This window comes from Peromyscus eremicus, chromosome 10 (genome assembly GCF_949786415.1).
Source record: "Peromyscus eremicus chromosome 10, PerEre_H2_v1, whole genome shotgun sequence".
Classification (NCBI taxonomy): domain Eukaryota; kingdom Metazoa; phylum Chordata; class Mammalia; order Rodentia; family Cricetidae; genus Peromyscus; species Peromyscus eremicus.
The window spans coordinates 62,761,195-62,784,982 of NC_081426.1; the positions used below are offsets into that span (position 1 = coordinate 62,761,195).

At 35.0% G+C, this 23,788-nt stretch overlaps 1 protein-coding gene across 3 annotated transcripts in view; it reads right to left on the reverse strand.

The window, feature by feature from the left end:
- Positions 1 to 23,788, reverse strand: part of Gabrg1 (gamma-aminobutyric acid type A receptor subunit gamma1) — a 71,931-nt gene that overhangs the window by 24,703 nt on the left and 23,440 nt on the right. For all 3 annotated transcript variants that reach the window (XM_059275084.1, XM_059275083.1, XM_059275082.1), the window contains exons 2-3: positions 20,881 to 21,029; positions 9,948 to 10,015 (exon numbers count right to left, since the gene is read on the reverse strand). In XM_059275084.1, coding sequence (XP_059131067.1) covers positions 9,948 to 10,015; positions 20,881 to 21,029 — 217 coding nt within the window. The remainder of the gene's footprint in view (positions 1 to 9,947; positions 10,016 to 20,880; positions 21,030 to 23,788) is intronic.

The window sequence follows — 23,788 nt, forward strand, 5'->3', positions numbered from 1 at the left end:
CCAGGAAGACTAATGAGTAAGCAGGCTGGGATTCACCTTATCAATAGGGAAGTTGGATCAAATCCTGGATTGCAGCAAGAATATTTACCACTTGGTTACTGGAATATAGAGATAAATTGAGAGGGGAGCTTCATTTTATCACATGCTTGTGGTACAGATTCTTAAAGACCTTACTGATTGTTATCAGTGGCATGCTACATAATCTCTGCATTTGTTTAGCAAGGCAAATGTCACTGTCCTGACTGATCCATGAATCTTACGGAAAATGCATAGACATTTATCATCTTTAACATTTTTTTTCCTCTCTTCCTGGTCAGGACAAATGGCACTTAATAAATATTGGAGATCAACTGAGATTTATTTAAATGTCCTCTTCAAGTACTCAAATGATTAACTCTTTTAAGCCTAAAAGTAACTTTTCCAATGATGAAAAGTTGGTTTGTAACAGTAACTATGAACAAAGAGAAGGACCTGAACATGCTGGAAAGAGAATATAGTCAATATTACTTAGCGGAACAAAATCGTACATTTAGATAAAATTCATAAGAAACTAGGCAGGACTGTGGCCTGGGAAATAACGAGCATTGGCTAATATAAGGAGCATCATGACATTTAAGTGTACTTCACTTCAAATTCCTAAGATGGCACCAAAAGAGGCATTTGTGAACTATTTTTTCAGACCCAGAGCTTTCTACCTGCATGTCCAGATGCTCTACGCAGAAATTTGTGCCATAGTACATCATTATAAATGTGCTTTTGGAGGGAATATGATTTCTAACAGCTCAGATTTCCCTAAATAGAAAATATTAAAGAAAAGTGAAAGGTTTATACTCACAATTAATCTATGATCAGAGAGAGAGAGAGAGAGAGAGAGAGAGAGAGAGAGAGAGAGAGAGAGAGAGAAAGAGAGAGAGAGGCAGAGCATATTTCTCAATAAGTTGTCCTTCACAAAGCCTTGCAGGAACTGTAGTCCCAAGCCCCTTTTAACTGCTAATCCTTAATAAATGCTTTACTGAGATAAGAAGGTTATTAAAGTCTGTGCCATTTTATGTGTAATCATAAAATCCATTTTTTGTTTACTCATTCATAGTAGAGTAATTTCCAGAAAACGCTCAAACTATGTTCTTGTACTTCATGTTCCTATTTAAAGGTTATAATCATCTGCATAAAAATAAGAAAAAATCTGAACTGGAATTTCTATTGACTCAGAACAAGTACAATAGCTTCTGGAAGAAACATTTTGAGATAAGAAACAGTACATTTGATACTTGAGGTCTGAAATGACTTGTAAACTTTAATGTCTCCTTGAAATTTAACCAACAAAATGAATAAATGTGAAAAATGTGCTACTCTGATTTATAAGATAGTCCTATAAAAACTTAAGTATATATTGCTACAGTAACCAAAGTTGTATATTGCAACTATGTACCCCATCTCACACTTAAAATCATTAGACATTTCAGTAATGCAGGTGGGGTTCTGTTTGCTTTTGGAATGGAAGAAACACAAAACACATAATCCCTCTAAGCAATTAATATAGAGGTACAACTTTATTGTGCAGTTTGATTGATTCTGATCTTGTCTGTCTACCTTCATGTTAATATCTACTAAGCTAGCTAATCAAATGGCCAAAATAAAATTATAAATTAAACCATGGTCAGCTGCATGCTATAGAAAGATACACACAGGCAGAGAGATGTATAGTGAACTCATATGAGTGCTAGTGAACAGCTCACAATTATAAAAAATATTTTGCTCAAGTATTGTGAAAACAGAAGCTGCTTCAGAATATCACAATAAGTAGAATATTTGATGAGTTTTATTTTCTCAAATTTTCAAATGAGAACACTGAGGTGATGTGACAATACAATGAAAGATAATCACTAAATCCCCATGAATTCTGTATTCAACTGCGAATCTTTTTACTCTGGGTTCTGTTTATCTCTGTGAATGGAGCTTGCAAATATCACACAATATCATGCTTATTAAGTCGCTAACATGTTCAGCAAACAATTTTTGACAGTCTAGTTACTGTGATCTTTCAATTTGTTTGCTTCAAGAGGACAACAATGGAAACCTCTTAGATATGAATGTGAGCTTAATAAACCTTGAAAATCAATAGAAGTCGGCATAGGTATACATAAATGGAAATAAACTGGTAGAAATTATTTTTAGCTGGGGGAAATTTCAGAAAGACTTGTTTATATAAGGCACATGCAGTCAGAAGCTTGGAAAATACAAGGCACTGTTATTAATAAATTGGTCAGAAGACTCTAAAATGCAGAACATATTAAGATGATGAAGGAGTGCCAACCTCACAGAACAAAGAAGTGGTCTTGGTTTTGTGTGTCCGAGATGTGCTTTCCTCAAATACACAGGACATTTTACCTCTGTAAGCTTTTGTCAATTTAATATAAAATTCTCAATTTTTCTGAAATGTGAATATAGCTCTCAATCCAGATACTACTAAAATTTGGGTAAAAGAATCCAAAGTCATGTTTGTTTGTTTGTCTTGCTTCTGTTTTTTCAAGACAGGGTGTCTCTGAGTACTTTGGAGCCTGTCCTAGGACTCGCGCCATAGAGCAGGCTGGCCTCGAACTCACAGAGATCTGCCTGGCTCTGCCTCCTGAATGCTGGGATAAAAGGCATGCTGCATCACTGTGCTGTGGGATGGTCTGTATGTCAAGTGTGTTGCTGATTGGTCAATAAATAAATCACTGATTGGCCAGTGGCTAGGCAGGAAGTATAGGTGGGACTAACAGAGAGGAGAAAAGAAAGAACAGGAAGGCTGAGTGAGAGACACTGCCAGCCACCACCATGACAAGCAGCATGTGAAGATGCCGGTAAGCCACGAGCTACGTGGCAAGGTATAGATTTATAGAAATGGATTAATTTAAGTTGTAAGAACAGTTAGCAAGAAGCCTGCCATGGCCATACAGTTTGTAAGCAATATAAGTCTCTGTGTTTACTTGGTCGGGTCTGAGTGGCTGTGGGACTGGCAGGTGAGAGAGATTTGCCCTGACCGTGGGCCAGGCAGGAAAACTCTAGCTACACCACTGTCCAGCAGAACCCAAAGTCTTAATAGTCCATTTGTTGATTCTCTGTACCATGATTAAACATATATTTACTATCAGGTATAAGTTTCATGATAATCTGCTTATAATTTCAAAAAGTAAAATATCAAAATTAGTATGGTCACAGAACAACTAAATTCTAGCCATAATATCAAAGACAATAGCTTCCCTGGCCTCAGGGATACTCTAGCACAACAGGGAGGCCAGGATCAACAGATATGTCTAGACATTAAGCACTCAGATCTTCACAAAAGTACCTCCATGGATTTGTATTTAATCAGTTTCTCCAGAGAAAGAGCAAATAGGCTAGATGGAGAGGTGAAAGAGAGTGGCCACTTATATGGAATTGCCTCCTGTGGTGTTATAGGTATGACTAGTCTAAAATCTGCAGAGCAGACAGGCAGCTAGAGATCAGGGATGAGGTGATGCTCCAGTCTCAAGCTTGGCACTCAGGAGGCCAAGTCCCTCTTTGACGAACTGAATTTGTTCTCTTAAGCTCTCATGTGTCTGTATGATGCTCACCCCTATTATACAAGCTAGCTTGCTTTATTAAAAAAAACTGTTATAATGTATGGTAATAACATAAAAATTTTTCACAAAAGATCAGGGACAGTATTTTGGACAAATAACCAGTAAGCATAACCCAAGTAAGATAACCCAGGAATCCCCATCATGGTGCCATCATACTGGAAATGGCTGGCTTCCTTTGCCTTTGGAATAGATAACAATAATTATCCACCTCTCTATCTCCGGACAGGAGAAAATGGGTGTATTTGGTAACAGATAGAAACTTATCCTGTTTTCTGAGTGTGTTCACACTTGTTTTCATGTTGTCTCATCTCATCTTTTAAGTCAGTTTTGTGTCATATTTCTCAGTTGAAATAAACTGAAGATTTACATTTATAGGATCATGGTTGTATTTTCACTGTATTCTGAGTTTTACCCAAATGATCTCGATTCTAGAAAGAAATGAGCAACCCTGAAGAGACGTTCAGAGATGCTCAGAGACATTCCTGGAAAATAAAACTTGAAAAGCCATTAGGATTCAGATTTGGGTGTGTGAAACACCATTTGTAAGATACAAGTGTATTCATATACATATTTCAATATTTCATTGCACAGATGACTAAATATAATTTTCCGCAGAGCATTCTCATTTTATTTCTAGTGTCTCTAATATTTTTGAAAATAATTATTCTACATTTTCAATCTCTGTATTTTCATGCTCTCATGATTTTTCTTGCCCAAATTATGATGCAAGGAAGTATCTTCATAAAGGCCTACAACACTTAAGAAGTTTTGACCACAACTGCCACATCTGTAACTTCACAATTACACAGTTGGTTCCTTCCTCCTTTCCTTTCTTCCTTTCTCCCTCCTTCCCATACTTTCTCCCTCCCTACAAGATTTACTGGTGATTGAACTACTGGGCTGAATCCCACCCCTACATCTGTTTCACAATATAGGAAAGCTAGGTATTGTCAAGTTTTCGTTATTAACAAATGGCACTGGGCTCGCCAATACCATTTTTAGTCAATATGGATTCAAACATAGATCTTGATATCTATGTCTATCTTCTTGCTGAAAAATGGGTCTCTTTTTTTCAAAATAGGGCAGCTTTCCTGCTTTTTTTTAAAAAAAATTTCTATCTCTCGTAGAAAGAGGTCTTATATTTCTGAGAAACAATTGCATGAATTTTTTTTAAGATGAGCAACAATAAATATGACAAACTCCAATGAAATAAAAGCATTGAGCCAGTGTGATGGATCATCAGGTAAAAGTCTTTCCCACGTCAGTCGAGTGACCTGAGTTTCATCCTCAAAATCCAAGGCAACAGGTAGAAGAACAACTTCCACAAAGTTGACCTCTACACACACATCATAAACGCCAACAAAACACCTCAGGGATATAGACAACAAAGCCAACAAAACAACAACAAAGAATGATTATTCTAAGGCAAGACATTTTAAATTTGGGGGCGCTTAGACATTAATTATATTACATTATTCGATATAATAAGTAAGTGCGTGCCAGAGCCAAGAGGCGAAGAGAAGAAAATGCTACTCATGTATAACTTTGATTTTTTTCTTTGCTAGTGCTATATTAAAAATGTGTTATCGTGATCTAAAATAAGGTGTGTGGTAAAAAGTCGATTTAAGTAATTGGGGACAAAAGTTAATATGGGTGTATAAGTAAGGAAGTTATTCTATGGTGGTAAGACTTTATGTATCATAAAACCAAGGAAATAATAAACTTAAAAGGCAAAAGTTCAGGTGTGTTTCTTCATGCACCACTGTTCATCACCCCCCATGTACCAAAATCATTTTCTCCACTCTACAGTACATGCAAGCTACCTATTCTGAGAAGAAGGAGAAGAAAAAAGAGGCTTATTCGTGTGCCATATTTCCTGTCCACAATTTTTCAAGTTAATGTACTTGGCACAGTGACATTTTCTGTTAATATAATAAAGGAGAAGAAAATATTTTCTTTGATGTGTAAAAGCTCCATCTTGGCCCTTTCTTCTTAAATGCCAAAGTAACTGAGAAGCAGAAAGGAGAGTCAATGAGGTGGGAGTCAACGAACAGAGATCAGAGGCAACAGCATTCACCATTCTTACTCAAAGGACAATACGGTGAAAATCAAACACATTAATTAATTATTCTCAGCACAAAGACACAGACACAGACATGGACACATAAATACCCTCCCTCCCCATCTCTCTCTCTCTCTCTCTCTCTCTCTCTCTCTCTCTCTCCCTTGTGCTTGAAAAGGGCCATGCTCTATCTCTGTTCCATTTCAAACTGTGCTTCTGACTTGGCAGCTCTACATATACATCTGTTTTAAAATTTCCCTGGGTTTCCTTTTCTTTTAAAACTAATTTGAAAATGATCGTGTTTACTAATTATTTCTATATTGACTATATTGACTAATATAATTTCACTTTATTTATTCAATTGACCCAATCCTATTTGCACTGTTGGCCATGGAGTCTACTCTGCTAGTTTGTTATTTTGGAATACAGTTACACTGACTCTCCAGGTTATCTCTAAATTATGAACCTCACATCTGGAGTCCTGTTCCTCAGCCCTGTCTCCTTTAGCAAAGCCAGATAGGCATTTTAGCAAGAAGGGTCCAGCAGTTTCAGAAACTTTATTCTGTCACTACATGACAGGCCACTCTTGTGACTAGGATAGCAAGGATTATGGTAAGCAGATGTGGCCTGGGTTCTCCCTCCTAACATGTTTTTAATGGTTGCTTCTCTACTCTCTTTCATTTTCAGTGTTCCCACTGAAATTCTCATTGTAATTGTCAATGAGACAGTGTTTACACCTATTAATCATCTGCTGTAGTCACCTGTAGGTGTATAGGAGACCTTCCACTTTCTAGATGCTTCCCTTCTCTTGACTTCCCTGGAGGAACTGCTTTAACTCTCGATGATTTTACCCACTAGTCTGAAGGTAACTACGGGGCTACAGGTGGTCAATAAAGTAAGATCATATCTGCTTCCCAAAGACTGAAAATTCACCAGGAGGAAAGAAAGTACTTTACTTCCGCTCTATCCTCACTTGACATTCTTATCTTCATATCTGGATGCATCTGCTTTCTTACTTATATTTAAGCATTTTAATCAGAATGTAAGCAAACTAAAATGCTTCTTCCAATTACTTAGTTCTTTCCAGCCTTCAATAGTATATTCTGTAATCATTTTAATATAAATTCTCAGTACAAGAAATAAACAATCTATTAAATGATCAGTTCATGCAGCTAATATCAAATACCCCATTTTTATAGAGATATGATATTTCAAATTCAAAATCCAACTCTGAAACAATGGGAAGAAATCTGTACCCAATTATGAAATGAAGTTTTAGTTCTTATAATGTATCTTCTAAAAGAAAGAAAACATTTTTGTAACAAAGAAAGTATCCCATCTATAAAACAGTTAAAAGAGTACATGAGTATTTTTTGTTCTCACTGAAATTGGATGGGCAATTAGTGAGAAAAAATGTGAAGCTATCCTCTTGTCTGTTAAATTGTACTCATGTCCCATTAGTTGACTACACTCACAGCAAAGCAATTTTGTTCGTTTTATGAAATGTGAATTTTGTTTGTCCTAAATTCCTTAGTTAAAATTGTCTTCTATGCAGACGTCTTATTAGTCCCTTTTATGACAGTGTTTTTCATATTCGTTTTTTAACATATTTTTGTGTCAGTAGTTTCAAAAACATTTTCATTTAATTAGCTTTTAAAAAAAAGAAGTTAAGATAATTCTTGGCTAAGATCTGGTTGTAATCCTGTCTTTCTCCTGATTGTTCTCCCATAATTGAGACATCTTCTAGGCTAGTCCAGTGTGGCCCCACATCATCATCTCAAATTCTATTTAACAAAATCCTGTTTATACTCACTTGGCTTAAGTTGACTAATATGCCAGTTGTGGTACAGTCAAAATGCTGACATTATAGCCATCAATGCACACAGCTTTAGTGTCAGCCATGAGAACACCATACTCAGAAGAGTTCTTCAATTTTGTTTTATTATTTGTATGTATGTATGTCTTCTCTGCATATACATCCATGCATTATTTGTGTGCAGTTCCCCTAAATAGGGGGTGCCAGATGCCATGGGACTTGAGTTACAGATGGTTATAAGCTTTCATAAGGATGTTAGGGATCAAACATAGGTCTTCTGGAGAGGCAATCAGTGTGCTTAACTGCTGATCCAGGAGAAAGAGAAATTAATATGGTGTATTTGGATGAGAAGAAATAGGCAATTTTAAGCATATCACGATAGTTCTCCAGCTATGAAGTGATTAATGACATAGGAACATGGTTCATTTGTAGACCTCTTGACTTGCATGTTTGTGACTCAATTGAGATTGAAAGTTCAATCTCAATTAAGTACAATACGTAAAAAGCAATTGTGGATATGAGTCTGAATGTACATGTGATCATAAATCCATAATTGCATTATGTATGTAGTACTTGTATGTGCTCATATCCACACAGACACACAAAAGACAGACAGGCCCATGAACATGTGTGTGGACACAGACTCACACACACACACACACACACACACACACACACACGCACGCACGCACATTTTTCAATTTAAATTTTTCATTGTTTTAAGCATTTCACCCATGAATATTGTATTTATATCATTTCATTTACATAATTTTAAGGAGAAAAACAAATCTTTAAAAACATACTGAAAGAGACCCCAGGAACAAGCAAGCAGAGAGAAGCATTGTGAGGCTCCGAGGAGAAAGCACCCATGAGCAATGCCCATGAAGAACTTGTATTTCTCCCTGTCACAGTTTAGAAGTGAATTTCCCTGGGATAGGCCTCTATTTGTTTACAGCAACCCTGGAAACCTAAACACGATGGCAGTTAAAGGAGCTATATATTACAGCACATTACTGACCCCATTAGAGTGTGGCTCCTCGATTGGAGTTTTTGTAGCTTCCCTAGAACATTAAAAAGTTAATTCTTAATTAATAACTTTAATCAATATTGCTGCTATAAACTATGTCTCTTCTGTTAGTGTTTTTTTTTTTTTTTTTTTTTTTTTTTTGGTTTTTTTCCTAGCATGTCATTTCAATCTCAGGCTGTTGTCTCATTGGGCTTTATAATTTTTCTTTGTAACACGAATTGCTAAAATGATCTTTTAATAAAAGCCTGGAGCCAGAAATTGGGATAAATGCTGAAAGATCAGAGAGACAAAGGAACAAACAACCTGTTAGTTCTAGGACTTCTCAGCCTGAAAAAGCTTTCCTCAACTGAAAGACTTCTAGCTGAATGAGCTTCCTCAGCTGAAAAGGCTTTAGTTCTGTCTCCTCATGCCTTATATACCTTTCTCTGCCCACCATGCTACTTCCTCCTTAGTTCTGGGATTAAAGCCATGTAACTTCCCAAGCAGAGGCATGAGATCTCAAGTGCTGGGAATAAAGGTGTGTGCCACCACTGCCTATCTCTGTTATCTCTCCTAGACTGAGTCAATCTAATGTAGTCCAGGGTGGCTTTGAACTCACAGAGATCCAGATGGATCTCTGTCTCATGATTGCTAGGATTAAAGGTGTATGCCACCACTGTCTGTCCTCTATGTTTAATCTAGTGGCTTGTCTGTTCACTGATCTTCAGGTAAATTTTATTAGGGTACACAAAATATTACCACATTTCTTCTCCCAGAATTCTTCAGAGATTGACTTTTGATAGATCCAATAATAATCATTTATACACTAGGAAGTCAATCCATTGGAATAAGAGGTTACTAATTCTTCCATAAGGAAGGAGTGTTTTCTGCTCCACTGGCCAATACTTGACACATAGCTTTCCTAGTTTGTGTTCTATTGCAGTAATAAAAACCACAACCAAATTCAACTTGATGAAGAGTGTGTTTATTTGCCTCGCAGGTCACAATCCATTATTGAGGAAAGCCTCAGCAGGAACTCAGGCAGGGAAAAACCTTGTTAGAAGGAACTTAAGCTTTGACCTTGGAAGAATTCTGCTTACTGGCTTGCTCTCCACAGCTTGCTCCTCCTGCTTTCTTATACAACCCAGAACCACCTGCCCAGAGGTGGCACTACCCACAGTGGGCAGTGGGCTTGGTCCTCCCGCATCGATCTTTAATTAAGAAAATTCCCCACACACACTTGCATCCAGGCCAATCTGATAGAGTCATTTTCCCTCAATGGAGGCTCTCTCTATCCAGATGAAAATGCTTTGTGTCACATTGACAAACTAACCAGTACAATAGTAATTGCAATCTTAAAACAATTACTTCACAATAAGCTATCGTAAATCACACACTTAATCATTCTCCTGTAAGGCACACACTCAGGAATCCTGTATTGCAACAGCTTTTACTCACCATGTTTATGGGATCAACTGGCCCAATGCTGTTCACATAAACGTCAGTTTCAATTACTGTGGGCCTCACTGCAAAGTGACACAGAATGGTTAATGATATCAAGGATTGTTCTAGAGAAATCTTTAATTTAGTAGTGAATCACATTTTATTATTTCAGTCATAATATATCTCATTATGAAATGTGGAAACAAAGTCTGTTATAGAATCATAAACTTTTCAGTTTGAAATCAGTTATATAGATATAAATTCATGAGGTAACTAAATATTTCATGGGTACAACCTACAGATATTGTGGATGTCTAAAAATTGCCCAATTAAATAAAAGACTTTAAATTCAATAAAAAATTTTATCATTTTTTTCATAGTTCTAGGCCTTCGGTATTAGAATATATTTTTGTGTATAAATAGTATTTATTCCTATTTAAAGTTAATGAAGAGTGAGTTTTTTGGTGAGTGCAAAACAACCTTGTTCTCAGAGAGTAAGGAAAAAGGCTTTGATTTCTAACTTTTGCTGATTTCTAAATGGTTAAATATTCCTGATGGCTAATTTAAATATACAATGTGAAATCACTTAACACAGAGTTAAAAAGATATATAACAAGTGTCTACTGAGAGCCAGTTCCGGCATATACTGAAACCTATAGAATGGGTATGAAAGGAGGCAATGTGTGTAAGATGCTGCTTCCAGGACTGAACACATGAGGACCTTATAAATATCCTTTCATTCCTCCTTACTTTCTCTCTTGGTAATAATACTCCTTTATCTTGTTGATAGTTGGATTTTACTGATCACTACATAGATGTTTCTAGGATCCTCATTTACTTTGCTTTGTATGTTGCTATTAGGGGTTTCTCAAGTAGTCTTCAGATGGTACATCTTTGTATAACCTATCAAAATGTACCTGAATGACCAGCATTTTAAAAAATGGTTACAAAATGGTATAATTTATAATGAAAGCTGATCTACTACAGTCCCATATCCAATGGGGATTGGGGTCTTTTGTTCCCTTTTAAACTCCCCTCTAATGAGACTTACCAGAATAATTACAATGTTCTTTTCTGCCATGAAGAATAGTTTTAGATAGTTTCTTAAACTCTACTCATAACCTCCATAATATAACACGCAGAGGGTCATTTAGTCTTTGGTTCCATGGCTTCTAGTTGAGGAACAGACATAAAGTATGCACAGAGTAGACATGAGAGGACAAGAGTTGCAGGAGGATCCATGATGTCTTCCTGTGAACTCGATAAAGACAATGCAAGCTGGGCGGTGGTGGCACACGCCTTTAATCCCAGCACTCAGGAGGCAGAGCCAGGCGAATCTCTGTGAGTTCGAGGCCAGCCTGGGCTACCAAGTGAGTTCCAGGAGAGGCGCAAAGCTACACAGAGAAACCCTGTCTCGAAAAACCAAAAAAAAAAAAAAAGAAAAAAAAAGAAAAGAAAATGCATGAGGAGAAAAGTCTCCTTGTGGTTAGAGGTTTGTGTGCAATCACAGTATGGTGTTAGAGAGGTTTGTTTCACCATTCTACCATGGTAAGCCTGGTAAACTTTCCCTTTCTGACCTGATATTCATCACCCATGTTCAAGGGCTGTACTAGCCTTCACTGGATGCCTTTCTTGTCTACATAGGGCTGAATCTGTCAGTCTCAATATTTTTTCACCTGCGGTTTACTGGTATATACAGCAAAGACTTCAAGCAACAAAAATTCAGCAGAAATTGGTAGTCATTTTGAAAAACAGTGCTCACAAAGCTGTGATGTTTATTTTTGAATCTCTTGCAATGATTAGCATCTGTACTTGGGGGTTCATTCATTCTCTATATAGATTTGTTTATGTGTTCCCTCAGACAAAAAGAATTATTAAATGGTACACATATTTACTTAACCAGAAATATAAATAAGTCATTTTTGAATTCGTTGAAAAGAAAGTTGAGTTTTCAGACTGGCAAAGCACAAGAAAGGGGAATTTAACTTGCTAGCCTCATGTAATTGTCTTAAATAAAAATAGGTCACATGATTCAGAGGTTTGAATTTTATGTGAGAGTGATGACTTCTGAGATGAGTGCCTTTAATTGTCATTTATTTCTGCTAACTATTTACTGGAGGCAATAAGTAGATAATTAAGCTAATTACAGCCAGGATTTAAAGGATAATTTTTATGAAGCCAATTAGCAACAATATAACAAGTCCCTTATTTGAATTTGTAAGTATATTTATTGCCATCTCTAAGCAATTACAACTGATCTAAACACACAACTCTTTCATAATCAGATTTTTTTCATTTACACTCATAAATCAACAAATATTTGGTTTCTGTATTTAATACTCAACACTTAGAACTGGATACTGCCTACAGTAAAAACAAATAACTCTTCAGGGTATTTATTTTATAAGACATGCTTATCATATTAAAATGTAGGAACTTCTATATATTAATGAGTTTCTCTCCATAATATCAATTTTCTGTGCCTATTAAAAGATGAAGCTGTGTATGTTAGGCAAATATTAATTCTGGTGTTAGGACTCATGCCACACGTCATTCTGTTACTGGGAGTATTGCTGACCAACACTATAAATCAAGGCCAATGATGATCCAAGTGAAGGATCACCCTTAGTTAAAGATAAAATATTTGCTGTTAATAAAGATATTCTGATTCATGTATTATCATTTTATTAATATGTAAACTAATCGTTTATTATATAAAGAAACAAAATTTGGATAATACATGTGCGATGTATTTTTAAAAACTGTGTTTTCATAAGACCACAAAAAGGAAAAGATACCAAGATGAAACTATTACTAATAAGAAAATAGTCTCGCCGGGTGGCGGTGGCACACGCCTTTAATCCCAGCACTCGGGAGGCAGAGCTAGGCAGATGTCTGTGAGTTTGAGGCCAGCCTGGTCTACATAGCGAGATCCAGGACAGGCACCAAAACTATGCATAGAAACCCTGTCTTGAAAAAGAAAAAAGAAAAAAAGAAAAAAATAGTCTCCATGTTTATTTACAGAAAATGGGAAACTTTCGTTTATTCTACTTGTTTTTCAGTCCTGACAAAAATATTCCATTAACAATCATAGAATATATATTTCTTAACTATGAGTCCATTTTCTATATCATAGGTAACTTTTGCATGCTGGTATTCAATCACATCTTTTAATCTGTAGCCCTACAAAAGATGAGGAAACATCAATGTGAAAATTAATGAAAATATTTCAGGCTAATTTGGAAACCAAGTTTAATGTTTATAAGGTACAAAATACAGAAATAAGAAGAAATAACAGAAATCTGTAACTGCTTTCACATTGACTCACTGCCTCTATGATTGACTATGAATATTGTTTATAGGCAAAATTACTTAAAATTAAAGGTTTTTAAAAGTTGGGAAAATACTTTTTCTTGGCATCATGCTATTCATCCAGAGTCAGGTAACGGTAACACAGCTTGTACTACCACACTAAGTTGAAGAGTAAAAGGAGTCAGTGCTGTTGAGACAGCTAGGGTTTCTCTGCAACAAGGGAAAGGACATAGAGAGGGGTTGGGAACTCTGCCTGAAACTCCTCCAGGGATCTGTTGTCCCGAAGTTGTACATGTGATACCGAAAAATCAAATATAAACAGCTATGAAACATATGTGAGAATGAGGAAAATTTTCAGTTACTTCAGAGATAATTTGTGCCAGGTTCTGAACACACAGCTGAAGGCTAGCAAATAAAATCACTATTGCTCAGTAGAAAAAAAAAATCCATTGATAAAAATACTTTGGAAACACTGCTTAATTACTAAGATTAAGCAATAATCATTAATTCTCCATATTTCCCGGACGAAATTAAAGAGGATTAATCTCTGTGTGGCCAAAGAATTGCTTAAAGAAATGTGTATAATCTGCCTTAGGTACCAATATTTCCAACAAGACAGTAGTCTAACAAAAAGGAACAAATAGTAGTACAGAGAAGACAGAAAACACCTATGTTCAAATTCCAAAACAACTTTCTGGAAAAAGACAGAAAGAGAGATAAAGGAGAAAGAAGTGAGGGAGAGAATGGAATGAGAACAAATTCTGTTAGAAATACCTCAAGCACAGTCTCACTCTGTGTAAGACGTTATCTTCTATCAACAAGGTTGAAATAAAGTTTGTGAAAGAAGGGAGTCGGTAACAGGCTTGAGATTGATGTGAGAATCCCATTAAAGAGAACCTGTGTGTCATCAATCTGAAGGTACTTAAAAATGTGTCCTGAGACTACAACAAATAGTAAAAGGAAAGGAATCTAAGACTAAATGTGTTCTAAAAGAACATTCTTCAAAACAAGGTGTTTCTGGGCAAAGCACAGTGTCAAAAGTGAAAATAGAAACATGCTTTAAAAATTGAATGGAAAAAGAAAAGTAGCAAAATGAGAATTATATATTTCTACAAGAAATAGAATCCGCCGGGCGGTGTTGGCGCACGCCTTTAATCCCAGCACTCGGGAGGCAGAGGCAGGCGGATCGTTGTGAGTTCGAGGCCAGCCTGGTCTACAGAGCGAGATCCAGGAAAGGCGCAAAGCTACACAGAGAAACCCTGTCTCGAAAAACAAAAAACAACAACAAAAAAAGAAGAAATAGAATCCAATAATCTGTATGTCATTCACTCCCTTTCTAACACAGAAGAAACACCACCACCACAGCCACTAAATCCACTGAAGTTATGTAAGTGACCATATGAGAATATCAATGGATTGAAAGTATGAAACTATCGAAAAATGTCTCCAGATCATAAAATAATTAGACAAAAGAATTATTGCAAAAATAATTTAAAGAAAACATCATAATCCAACTATGGAGAAAATGCTTACAGACAAAAAAAAAATGCTCACAGGCAATGCACAGTGGAAACCTCACAGGAAAATAATCAAAGTAGTTGCCTCTATTCAAACAAGAATTTGGAAAATTAAGACTAATCACTTTGAACCATATATCCAGACAGTAAGCCTGGGGCGCAGTTCCTGTCCTTTAAACCAACAGGCAGAAGCCAGCTATAGAACTATGTGAAACAAGACACAAAGATGGAATCACAGATGACAATAGTAAATACAGAAGAAATTCAGTAATGGGTTGTAATCATTATAAAAAGAGTTAAATGAAAGATAAATACAAGGCAGGCAACTGTTATTAACTTATCTATAATAGAATCAATGAAGATATCAATACATTGGGATAGAAATAATAATGCAATAGTGTGAAATAAATAATTTTTCCTTGCATTAAAAAAACAGTTGATTTTTTTAAAATTTATTTATTCTTCTGTCATATATTACATCCTGACCATAGTTTCCCCTCCCTCTTCACCTCCCAACACCTTCCCCCATCCATTCCTTCTCCATTTCTCTTCTAAAAAGGGCAGGCCTCCCAGGGATATCAGCAAAACATGGCATATCAAGCACCTACCCTTGTACTAAGGCTGGACTAGGTAGCCCAGTATGAAGGAACATGTCCCCAAAGCAGGTAAGAGTCAGAGGCAGTTTCTTTCCCTGGTGTTAGAAAAGTGTTTGGGAGGGAAGTTAACTAAACTGAATGGTTCTTAGGCATATGTTAATAAAGCTGTTCTTTTGAAATATTTTCAAATTTTCAGGAACCCCCAGAAAGAAAAACTTAACATCTAATAAGCTACAAGAAATAAAGCATTGGATTGTCATTACACTTTTCAAAAGGAACAAGCCAAGTGTGCCAGAGGTGAAATACCCTATCAAGAGAAAACTCTGTGAAGAAAGAGTAAACCCACACTTTTATACCTGTATGTTCTACACATAAAGACCAAGTCAACAGAAAAGGCTTTGCACTCATAAATGATGTAAGGAAAATCTACCCACAGAAGTAATGGCTCAGAAAATTTCAACAACAAAAAATGACTAATATGATAAAAAAATTAAAATTTAATACTGTAGAAAAACACTAAAATATTAGAACAAAATGAAAACAAATTTGAAAATGTTATTTTCTGTGAAGTACCAGAACATATAAAGACTAGACTACTAGTGAATATTATTGATACTGCATGTTAACTGACAAAGCTTAGAGTAATTATACAGATTCTGATAGGATATTTTGAAAATAATGTGTAAAATGAACATCATGAAATGGTAGAATATGTTATGAAATGTAATGGAATAGAAAACAATGCTTGCAACATTAAAAATATTAAGACCAAGTAGAGTACATGTAAAAATAAACTATATGGGAAGCATGGAGATCACAAAGTAAATATGAAGAAATGAAGAGTCAGACACATCATTTTATTAGACAATGTCATCTTAAAAAATGACAGTTCTCTCAAAGTAAATTTACAAATACAGTACAATTCCAATAAAACTATCAAGATTTTTAGGACAAATACATTGGTAGTAAAGTTGGTATATTCAAGCATAAATGCAAGAATAGCCCAGGAAACATGGAAAATTAATAACACTGTAAAATTATGAGATGACATTTGCTATAAAATATTAATATAAATATTTTAACTTCCATATTATACTTATTAACCATGGTTAGTGCACTGTTGATATATATAAACAAGATACTAGAGAATGAACAAATATAATTAAATACTTTAAATATAATATATAATAAGAAAATCTCAAGTAATAAAATAATATATGATACTGAGTCGACACAATAACAATTGGGAAAATGTAGTTAGATTCAGAACTTGTACCAAATACAGGAAATAATTCAAAATATATGAGTAAATTAAATATGAAGCATCCAATTCTGTATGACTTGTTTATTCATTAGGAAATTTGTTTTCAAAGATATATATTGTGCATAGAAATTCATTAAGTTCTGAAATTATATGTCTTTATGAGGATTGACCAAATATGAAAACATATTGTATAGACATGAAAATCAAGTATTTATTGTTGGAGAGGGAAGCTGTAAAAAGAAGGAACTGAGGCCTAGAATGAAAGTTGTAATGTTTGTGTATTAAATCAAAACTACAGTACAAAGTCATGCCTCATAGTACATGTATAAAAGAAAAATCAGGGAGTATTGAAGCCTATGAATGTGTGTGAAGAAAATTTTTACTGTAAATCCCTGAGAAGAGAAAAAAAATGAATAAACTAAGTAGTGATGAACACACCTGGGGCTTAGATCTTAAATTCCAAATGTCATTCCAAAAATCAAATGAAAGTACAAAGAACTCAATGTCCTTGGGGGATGAGTGAATTCTAGTTCTGGGTCAAGATGAGCTAGAATGTCTGATGTGATAAAAGAAATCATGAGTTTATAACACAATAGGGACACATATACAGACAAAGGAAACAAATTATAAGAGGCTCCTGTGGCTAAATGATTCACACTGTACAATACAATGAATAATGACAATGATGGATTTTGAAGTGTAAAACAAAATAATTGCTCATGGTCTTTGATGATGCTAGTAATAATAGGTAAGCAACTGTAAGAGAAAGAGCCATTGTACCTTTTGGTAGAATTACAGCCAGTATGTGTGGAATGAATAATGGCAATATTGAGTCTGTTTGGAAAATAGAGCAGTAATAAATATCACAGGTATGACTCACTGATGATTCTAGAATAATGGACAGGAGTGTGCTGAAATACTTTTGCATAGTTTCACACTATCACTTTAAAATATATTAATCAGAAAGGGGAAAAATAACACCTTTAATTCAGTGAAGTTGGAAGACTCAATACTTAAGCATATAAAGAACATTAATATCACAAGTAATAAGTTGGACTTGGACAGAGCGGTACCACATCCTCCTGATGCAGTGGGCTGAAAAGGCACTGTACCAATGTTGTGGTATTCTAGGAAAAAGGATTGACACAACTGTAATAAAACTATTAGGCAAATTCGAAGTAAAGGGCACTCAACTGGACAATGCTCTTTCTCTCTCTTTAAATTAAGAGCTAATGGCCAAGCAGTTTTAATTAACATAAGCCTCTGTGTGTTTACTTGGATCTGAGGGGCTGTGGACCGGGCAGGACACAGAAAAACATCAGCTACAGTGGATGGTGGGTGGAGTGGAGAAGAGGTGGGGGTAGAGGGAGGAGAGGAGGGAGGGAGAACTGTGGTTGGTATGTAAAATGAAAAAAAATTAAAATACAAAAGAAAACTGGCCAAGGCAAAATTGGATTCTACAACATAAGACTAAAATTTAAAAGGTTATTCAATATTGTTTCATAAATAAAGGAATAGATTGTTAATAAAAAAGAATAAAGAGAAATAAAGTTAATAAAGAGAAATGTTAAAATCATGGGAACATTAAAAACAAAAGTATAATATAAACTATTTAAGATGGGTAATTTAAAAGTAGAGCAAATCCATTGTAAAGTTTATCATCAAAACTTGGAAAAGAATTTTAAAAGTTGCATGTAATTACATCTACTAAAACACTTATATATTGTAGATTTTTTTCCCACAAGTCAAACTTGTGGGAAAACATAAATTTCCAAAGATTGTTTTTTACTTTAAGGAAGAATTCACATTGATCTTAAATAGACAGTGACGTAAAGGGAGGTAAAGTGCAACCTATTTGCATATGTCACTAAAATCATTTTTCAAAACACAGACAGCACCAACAATAGCATGACTATTGGGTGTCCTCCATAAACATAGGTGGATTCTTATAAACTGTACTGTGGGATATAAATTAGTATGTGTGGTTTATACTGAGGTGAAGATGTGAATAGATGCATGAAGAAGCTTCATCCTAAGTATGTCGCAGGAAAAAATAATACTAAATACAACTTAATGGCAGTTTTTAAAAGTTACTTTAATAAGTTCCATGCCTAAGTTTTGAAAACATGAAAACTTGGCTTGGAGCTGGAGAGGTGACTCCGTGGTTAAGAGTACACATTTTCTTGGCAGAAAATAGAAACTGCTTCTGGGAAGCCATGTCAGGCTGTTCAAAATTGTCCACACTTCCAATTCCATGGGATCTGAACCCTCTTCTAACCTTAGCAACATTGCACTAAAGTATACAAATCCACAGTCAAATAATAAATAAAATAAAGTAAATCCATTTAAAGTTTGGCTAATGTTGTTAAATGATTGCATCTTACTTGTAGAAGAAAGACCATATAAAATACTGACAAAATATGATCTATATCAGAAAGTATTTGAAGTTTCAATGGAATAATAATGCTTGTTATACACTAAGAGAAAGTAGCAAGCAGAGTGTCTTAAAATTGTCTCATAGCCACCATCATTTCTACATACCAACGAAATGTGAGTTAGGACTCTGATAATCAAAAACTAATCAAAACGATTGAACTTTTGCTATAGTCCTGCCATAGCACTTTGAATGAAATTAAGAAAGTAAAGTATTCATTACTGATAAAATAATCATATCTTTATATTACTAAAATAAATTCAGAGTTTTCTCATAATAAATAATGAAGTTAATCAACTTTGAGTAGATATAAAAAATTGGTTTTATTCCTACAAGCTAAATTTATATTTTAGGAAAATATGATTACTGTTCATAAAACTTAAACATATCTAAATATATTTAACATTTATATTTTTATATTCATAGCAGCTTTATTCATTTTTTATCATTTACTTTTTTATCGAATCTTGGGAATTTCACATCATGAACGCTAATTCCACTCAGCTCTCAGTCCCTCTATATTCTCCCCTCACTCCTGCAGTGCCCCTGAGAAGAATATTTAAAAAGAAAATCAAACCAAAACAAACAAACATCAAAACCAAAAAGACAACAAAAAAAGTTATTCAAAGAAAAATAACTTACATCATTAAATATTCATCACCAGGAAATTTAAATATGTAAAAGATTTCATTGTTAACTGTAATCTTAACAAAATCTCAATTAAAATATTATAGAGTTTTTTTACTTGGTTTTGTTTTAAGGTTACTATGAGAAATTTGCCAGTTCATTGTGCTATTAAATGTGTACATATTTCAACAGACTTAGAGACACAGTCTTGAACAAAGTTGATTAACCTCAATAACTTTGTCATCACTACATATAGTTCTATGATTGCTGTGGGATGTTCTGTATGGCAAATGTGTTGCTAATTAGTCAATAAATAAAACACTGATTGGCCATTGGCTAGGCAGGAAGTATAGGCGGGACAAGGAGGAGAATAAAGCTGGGAAGTGGAAGGCTGAGTCAGAGAGACACTGCCAGCCGCCATCAGGACAAGGAAGATGTAAAGTACCGGTAAGCCACAAGCCACGTGGCAAGGTATAGATTTATAGAAATGGATTAATTTAAGCTGTAAGAACAGTTAGCAAGAAGCCTGCCACGGCCATACAGTTTTTTTTTGTTTTTGGTTTTTTTTTTTGTTTTTGGTTTTTTTGGTTTTTTTGGTTTTTCGAGACAGTGTTTCTCTGTGTAGCTTTGCGCCTTTCCTGGAACTCACTTTGGAGACCAGGCTGGCCTCGAACTCACAGAGATCCGCCTGCCTCTGCCTCCCGAGTGCTGGGATTAAAGGCGTGCGCCACCAACGCCCGGCTAGCCATACAGTTTGTAACCAATATAAGTCTCTGTGTTTATTTGGTTGGGTCTGAGTGGCTGTGGGACTGGTGGGTGTCAGAGATTTGTCCTGACTGTGGGCCAGTCAGGAAAACTCTAGCTACATATGATAATTAAATGTGTGCTGCTGCCACAAAACTGGAACCTTCTATTTTTTTTTTTTTAAACACCATCCCTTGGGTGAGCCTCTTCTTAGTATTCCAAGCAGTTTCATCAGAACTCTCTGCTAACACTTTTTATATTACCAGTTGACAAGCAACCACATTGAAAGTGTTTGTTTTCTGTGTCTTATCAGACTGTGAACTCCTCAAAGACATTGACCACTGCAGTTAACCATCCTCAACCATAACAATCTGTAGAATGCATTGGAAAGAGAAGAAGACTAAAATAGCACCAGTGAGGTCATCAAAATCCCAGATGGATACATCAGACTCACCTCCTATGTCTGGACGAAGTTTGTTATCATACCCTTGAAGTAATGAGTTGAGAATTTGTGTGATGTCTCCTTCATGAATTTTTGGTGCCAAGACCCATGTTTTATTCATAGTTAAATCTTCATCATCTTCATCGTCTGCTTTATCAACGCTAAATGATTAAAAGAGAATGTTGTGTAGTAAGTTTCATCAAAACCTATGCATTTAAATCTGTAAGTTATTTCAAAATTATTCTAACATATGGAAGTATGATCGCAGAAAAACATATATATATATATAACTTTAAATTGTATTAACTAATAAGGTAGTATTAAAATAAGAAACACATTAAAAATTTAAAAAATAATATACATGCTAAAACAAATATTGGAAACATCTCAAAAAAGATTTTCTGATTATCAGATCAAGACAAGGACACTTGCCTTCTTAATATATTTTTAAGGAACACAAAGAACCTTGAGTTCTAAATATTAAGAATTTAGTTTCTAAGTGAGAAACTGAATGCCATAGGAAACAGATAAACATAAATCTCTTTACCCACAAAACTGGGAACACAACTACAACAATATTTTAATATTTCCTACCCCAGCTTATGTTCTCTTAAAAAATGTTTATTGATTTTTATTGCTTCTTTTTAATTTTATAAAGTGTATTATAAAATTTTGCAAATCAATAAAAACATCACACCCTAAGTTTAAACAGATTTAAAGTCAATACAACTCAGTGAACTTCTGTACAGTTTGAACCATCATTCACAGCAGAAGCTGTGGAGCTTCACATTAAATTTTATACTTTCAGTAACATATATATTGTAGGCATTTATCCACCACCAAAATCAAAACCAAAATCTCAAAGACAGAATTAGAACTTGACAAACAAGTAGCTTTATATCTTTTCTCCTAACTCATGCCCATTACCTATGTTCAGTCCCTACTTATCTCCTTACCTTTCTTCTTCTCTTTTCTTCATGTTATACTGTACCTATGTGTGCATTTGCTTACATCTATACATAGAAACGTAGCTACATCCATAATAAGCATGTGGATTCAGCTTATTACCAAATAATTGTAGAGACATTGAAGACAGATACAGACAGAGTTATAGATATTTAGATACATTACAAATAGATAGTAGTTTCTTTATCACAAAAACTTAATCACCTCATTCTTTTTTTAGAAGATATATATTAACTTTTTTTATTTTACATAAAGACGACAATTTCCCCTCTCTCCTCTCTTCCAGTTCCCTCCATCTGACTCCCATATACTCCCCTCTCCAACCGCTCCTCTTAAATCTCCATTTAGAAATGGGCAGGCCTCCCATGGGTTTGAACAAAGTTGAGGCAAGATTGAGTTCCTCCCCCTGCATCAAGGCTAGTGATGTAAGCCAGCTAAGTGCCAGTCCTGATTTCACTTCTAGGAAATTACAAACAGACCAAGCTACACAATCATTCCTTTCTTACTCGATGAAAGTCTTTCTAGACTTGGTGACAGACCCTATTTTATTGTCTTTAGTTATTCAGTGAAAAAGGTCTGAAATCTAAGCTTAATATTGACAAACTCAAGGAAATTAACTATCCTAAATTACATCAATTTCATTTTAGTATATTTAAATGATTATACACTATTATTTCACATGTATTTCTATCACCATGAAATGTTAGAAAATGTACACCCTTTTCTGGTATATTAAATGTGTAGGTTTATAGATTGTGTATCGAGTGTTGTCTGATGACTCATGAATAAAATTGTAGTCTTCAGTCTGTGGAAACACAGAAAGTTAGTATGATCTTTAAAGATGAGTTCTAATGACGCAAAGTTCGGTAATTGGAATAGGCTTTTAAAAGGTGTGTTGGGACATCATTCTCTTTGTCTTCTGATCTTCTTGCTTCCAGACTTCCAGGAGGTAAGCAAGTTGTCCAATTTTACCTTTGCCTTTCTGACATGTGGCTTTACCTACCCAACATAATGGGACCAACAATGATGGGATGAAACTTCCAAAATCATGGACTAAAATGAGAATTTCTCCACTTACATTGTATCAATTGTTTTTCACAGTACATAAAGCTGAATAATGCAATGTTAATATAATAAGTCAAAGCTTAATTTTACAGAATTTTATTTCTTAGCTCATTTCCTCAGTGATTCTGATATTTTGAGCATATAATGAGTTTTTTTTTCCTTTTCAATGTCTGTTTGTTCTTCTTTATCCAGAAATACTTATCAGCCCACTAGCTTCTGATTTGACTATCCATTCTGCAAGAATATTACACAAATCTTGGCCTCTTAAAGTCATATTTGACCCTTTAAATGGTTCTGAACAATAAATCATTCATCACTGCCAAGCAGAAAGTTTAATATCACACAAATGTGCAATGCTAGGTGACTATTTACACTTAAGCCCACTCCATCTGTTCAGTCTAAGAACGAGGGTGGAATGGACAAGCCACACCTGAACTATAGTGGTCAAATAGCCTAGGTGTGTAAGCCATAGATACTTCAGACTAGTTTGTTACCACAATACTTTAACATTGTATTTTCCTATTTTATCTATAGGAAAGTATATTTGACTTTCATTCCCTATTTTAGGAAACAAATGGACGTGCACTAATTACTCTTCCCTTGGACTGACTTGCCTAAACTCTCTTCTGTTCCTCTCACCAATGCCCCATCAAATAAGCAGGCAGCCTGAGTAAGCTCTTTGCCCTTCCATTTTATCTCTTTTAAACGATGATGAAATTAAAATAAATAGGGTGCACTTTTTGTATAACCTCAAGAAATATGCTCTGTAGAGTCGCAAGGTCATTGCCAGGCCACAGAGTCATGCTTCTGCCACATTATCTGTATTCTATTACATTATAGCCTGGGAAAATCCCCTGAGGAATTAGTCAATTTGACCCATGAAATATCG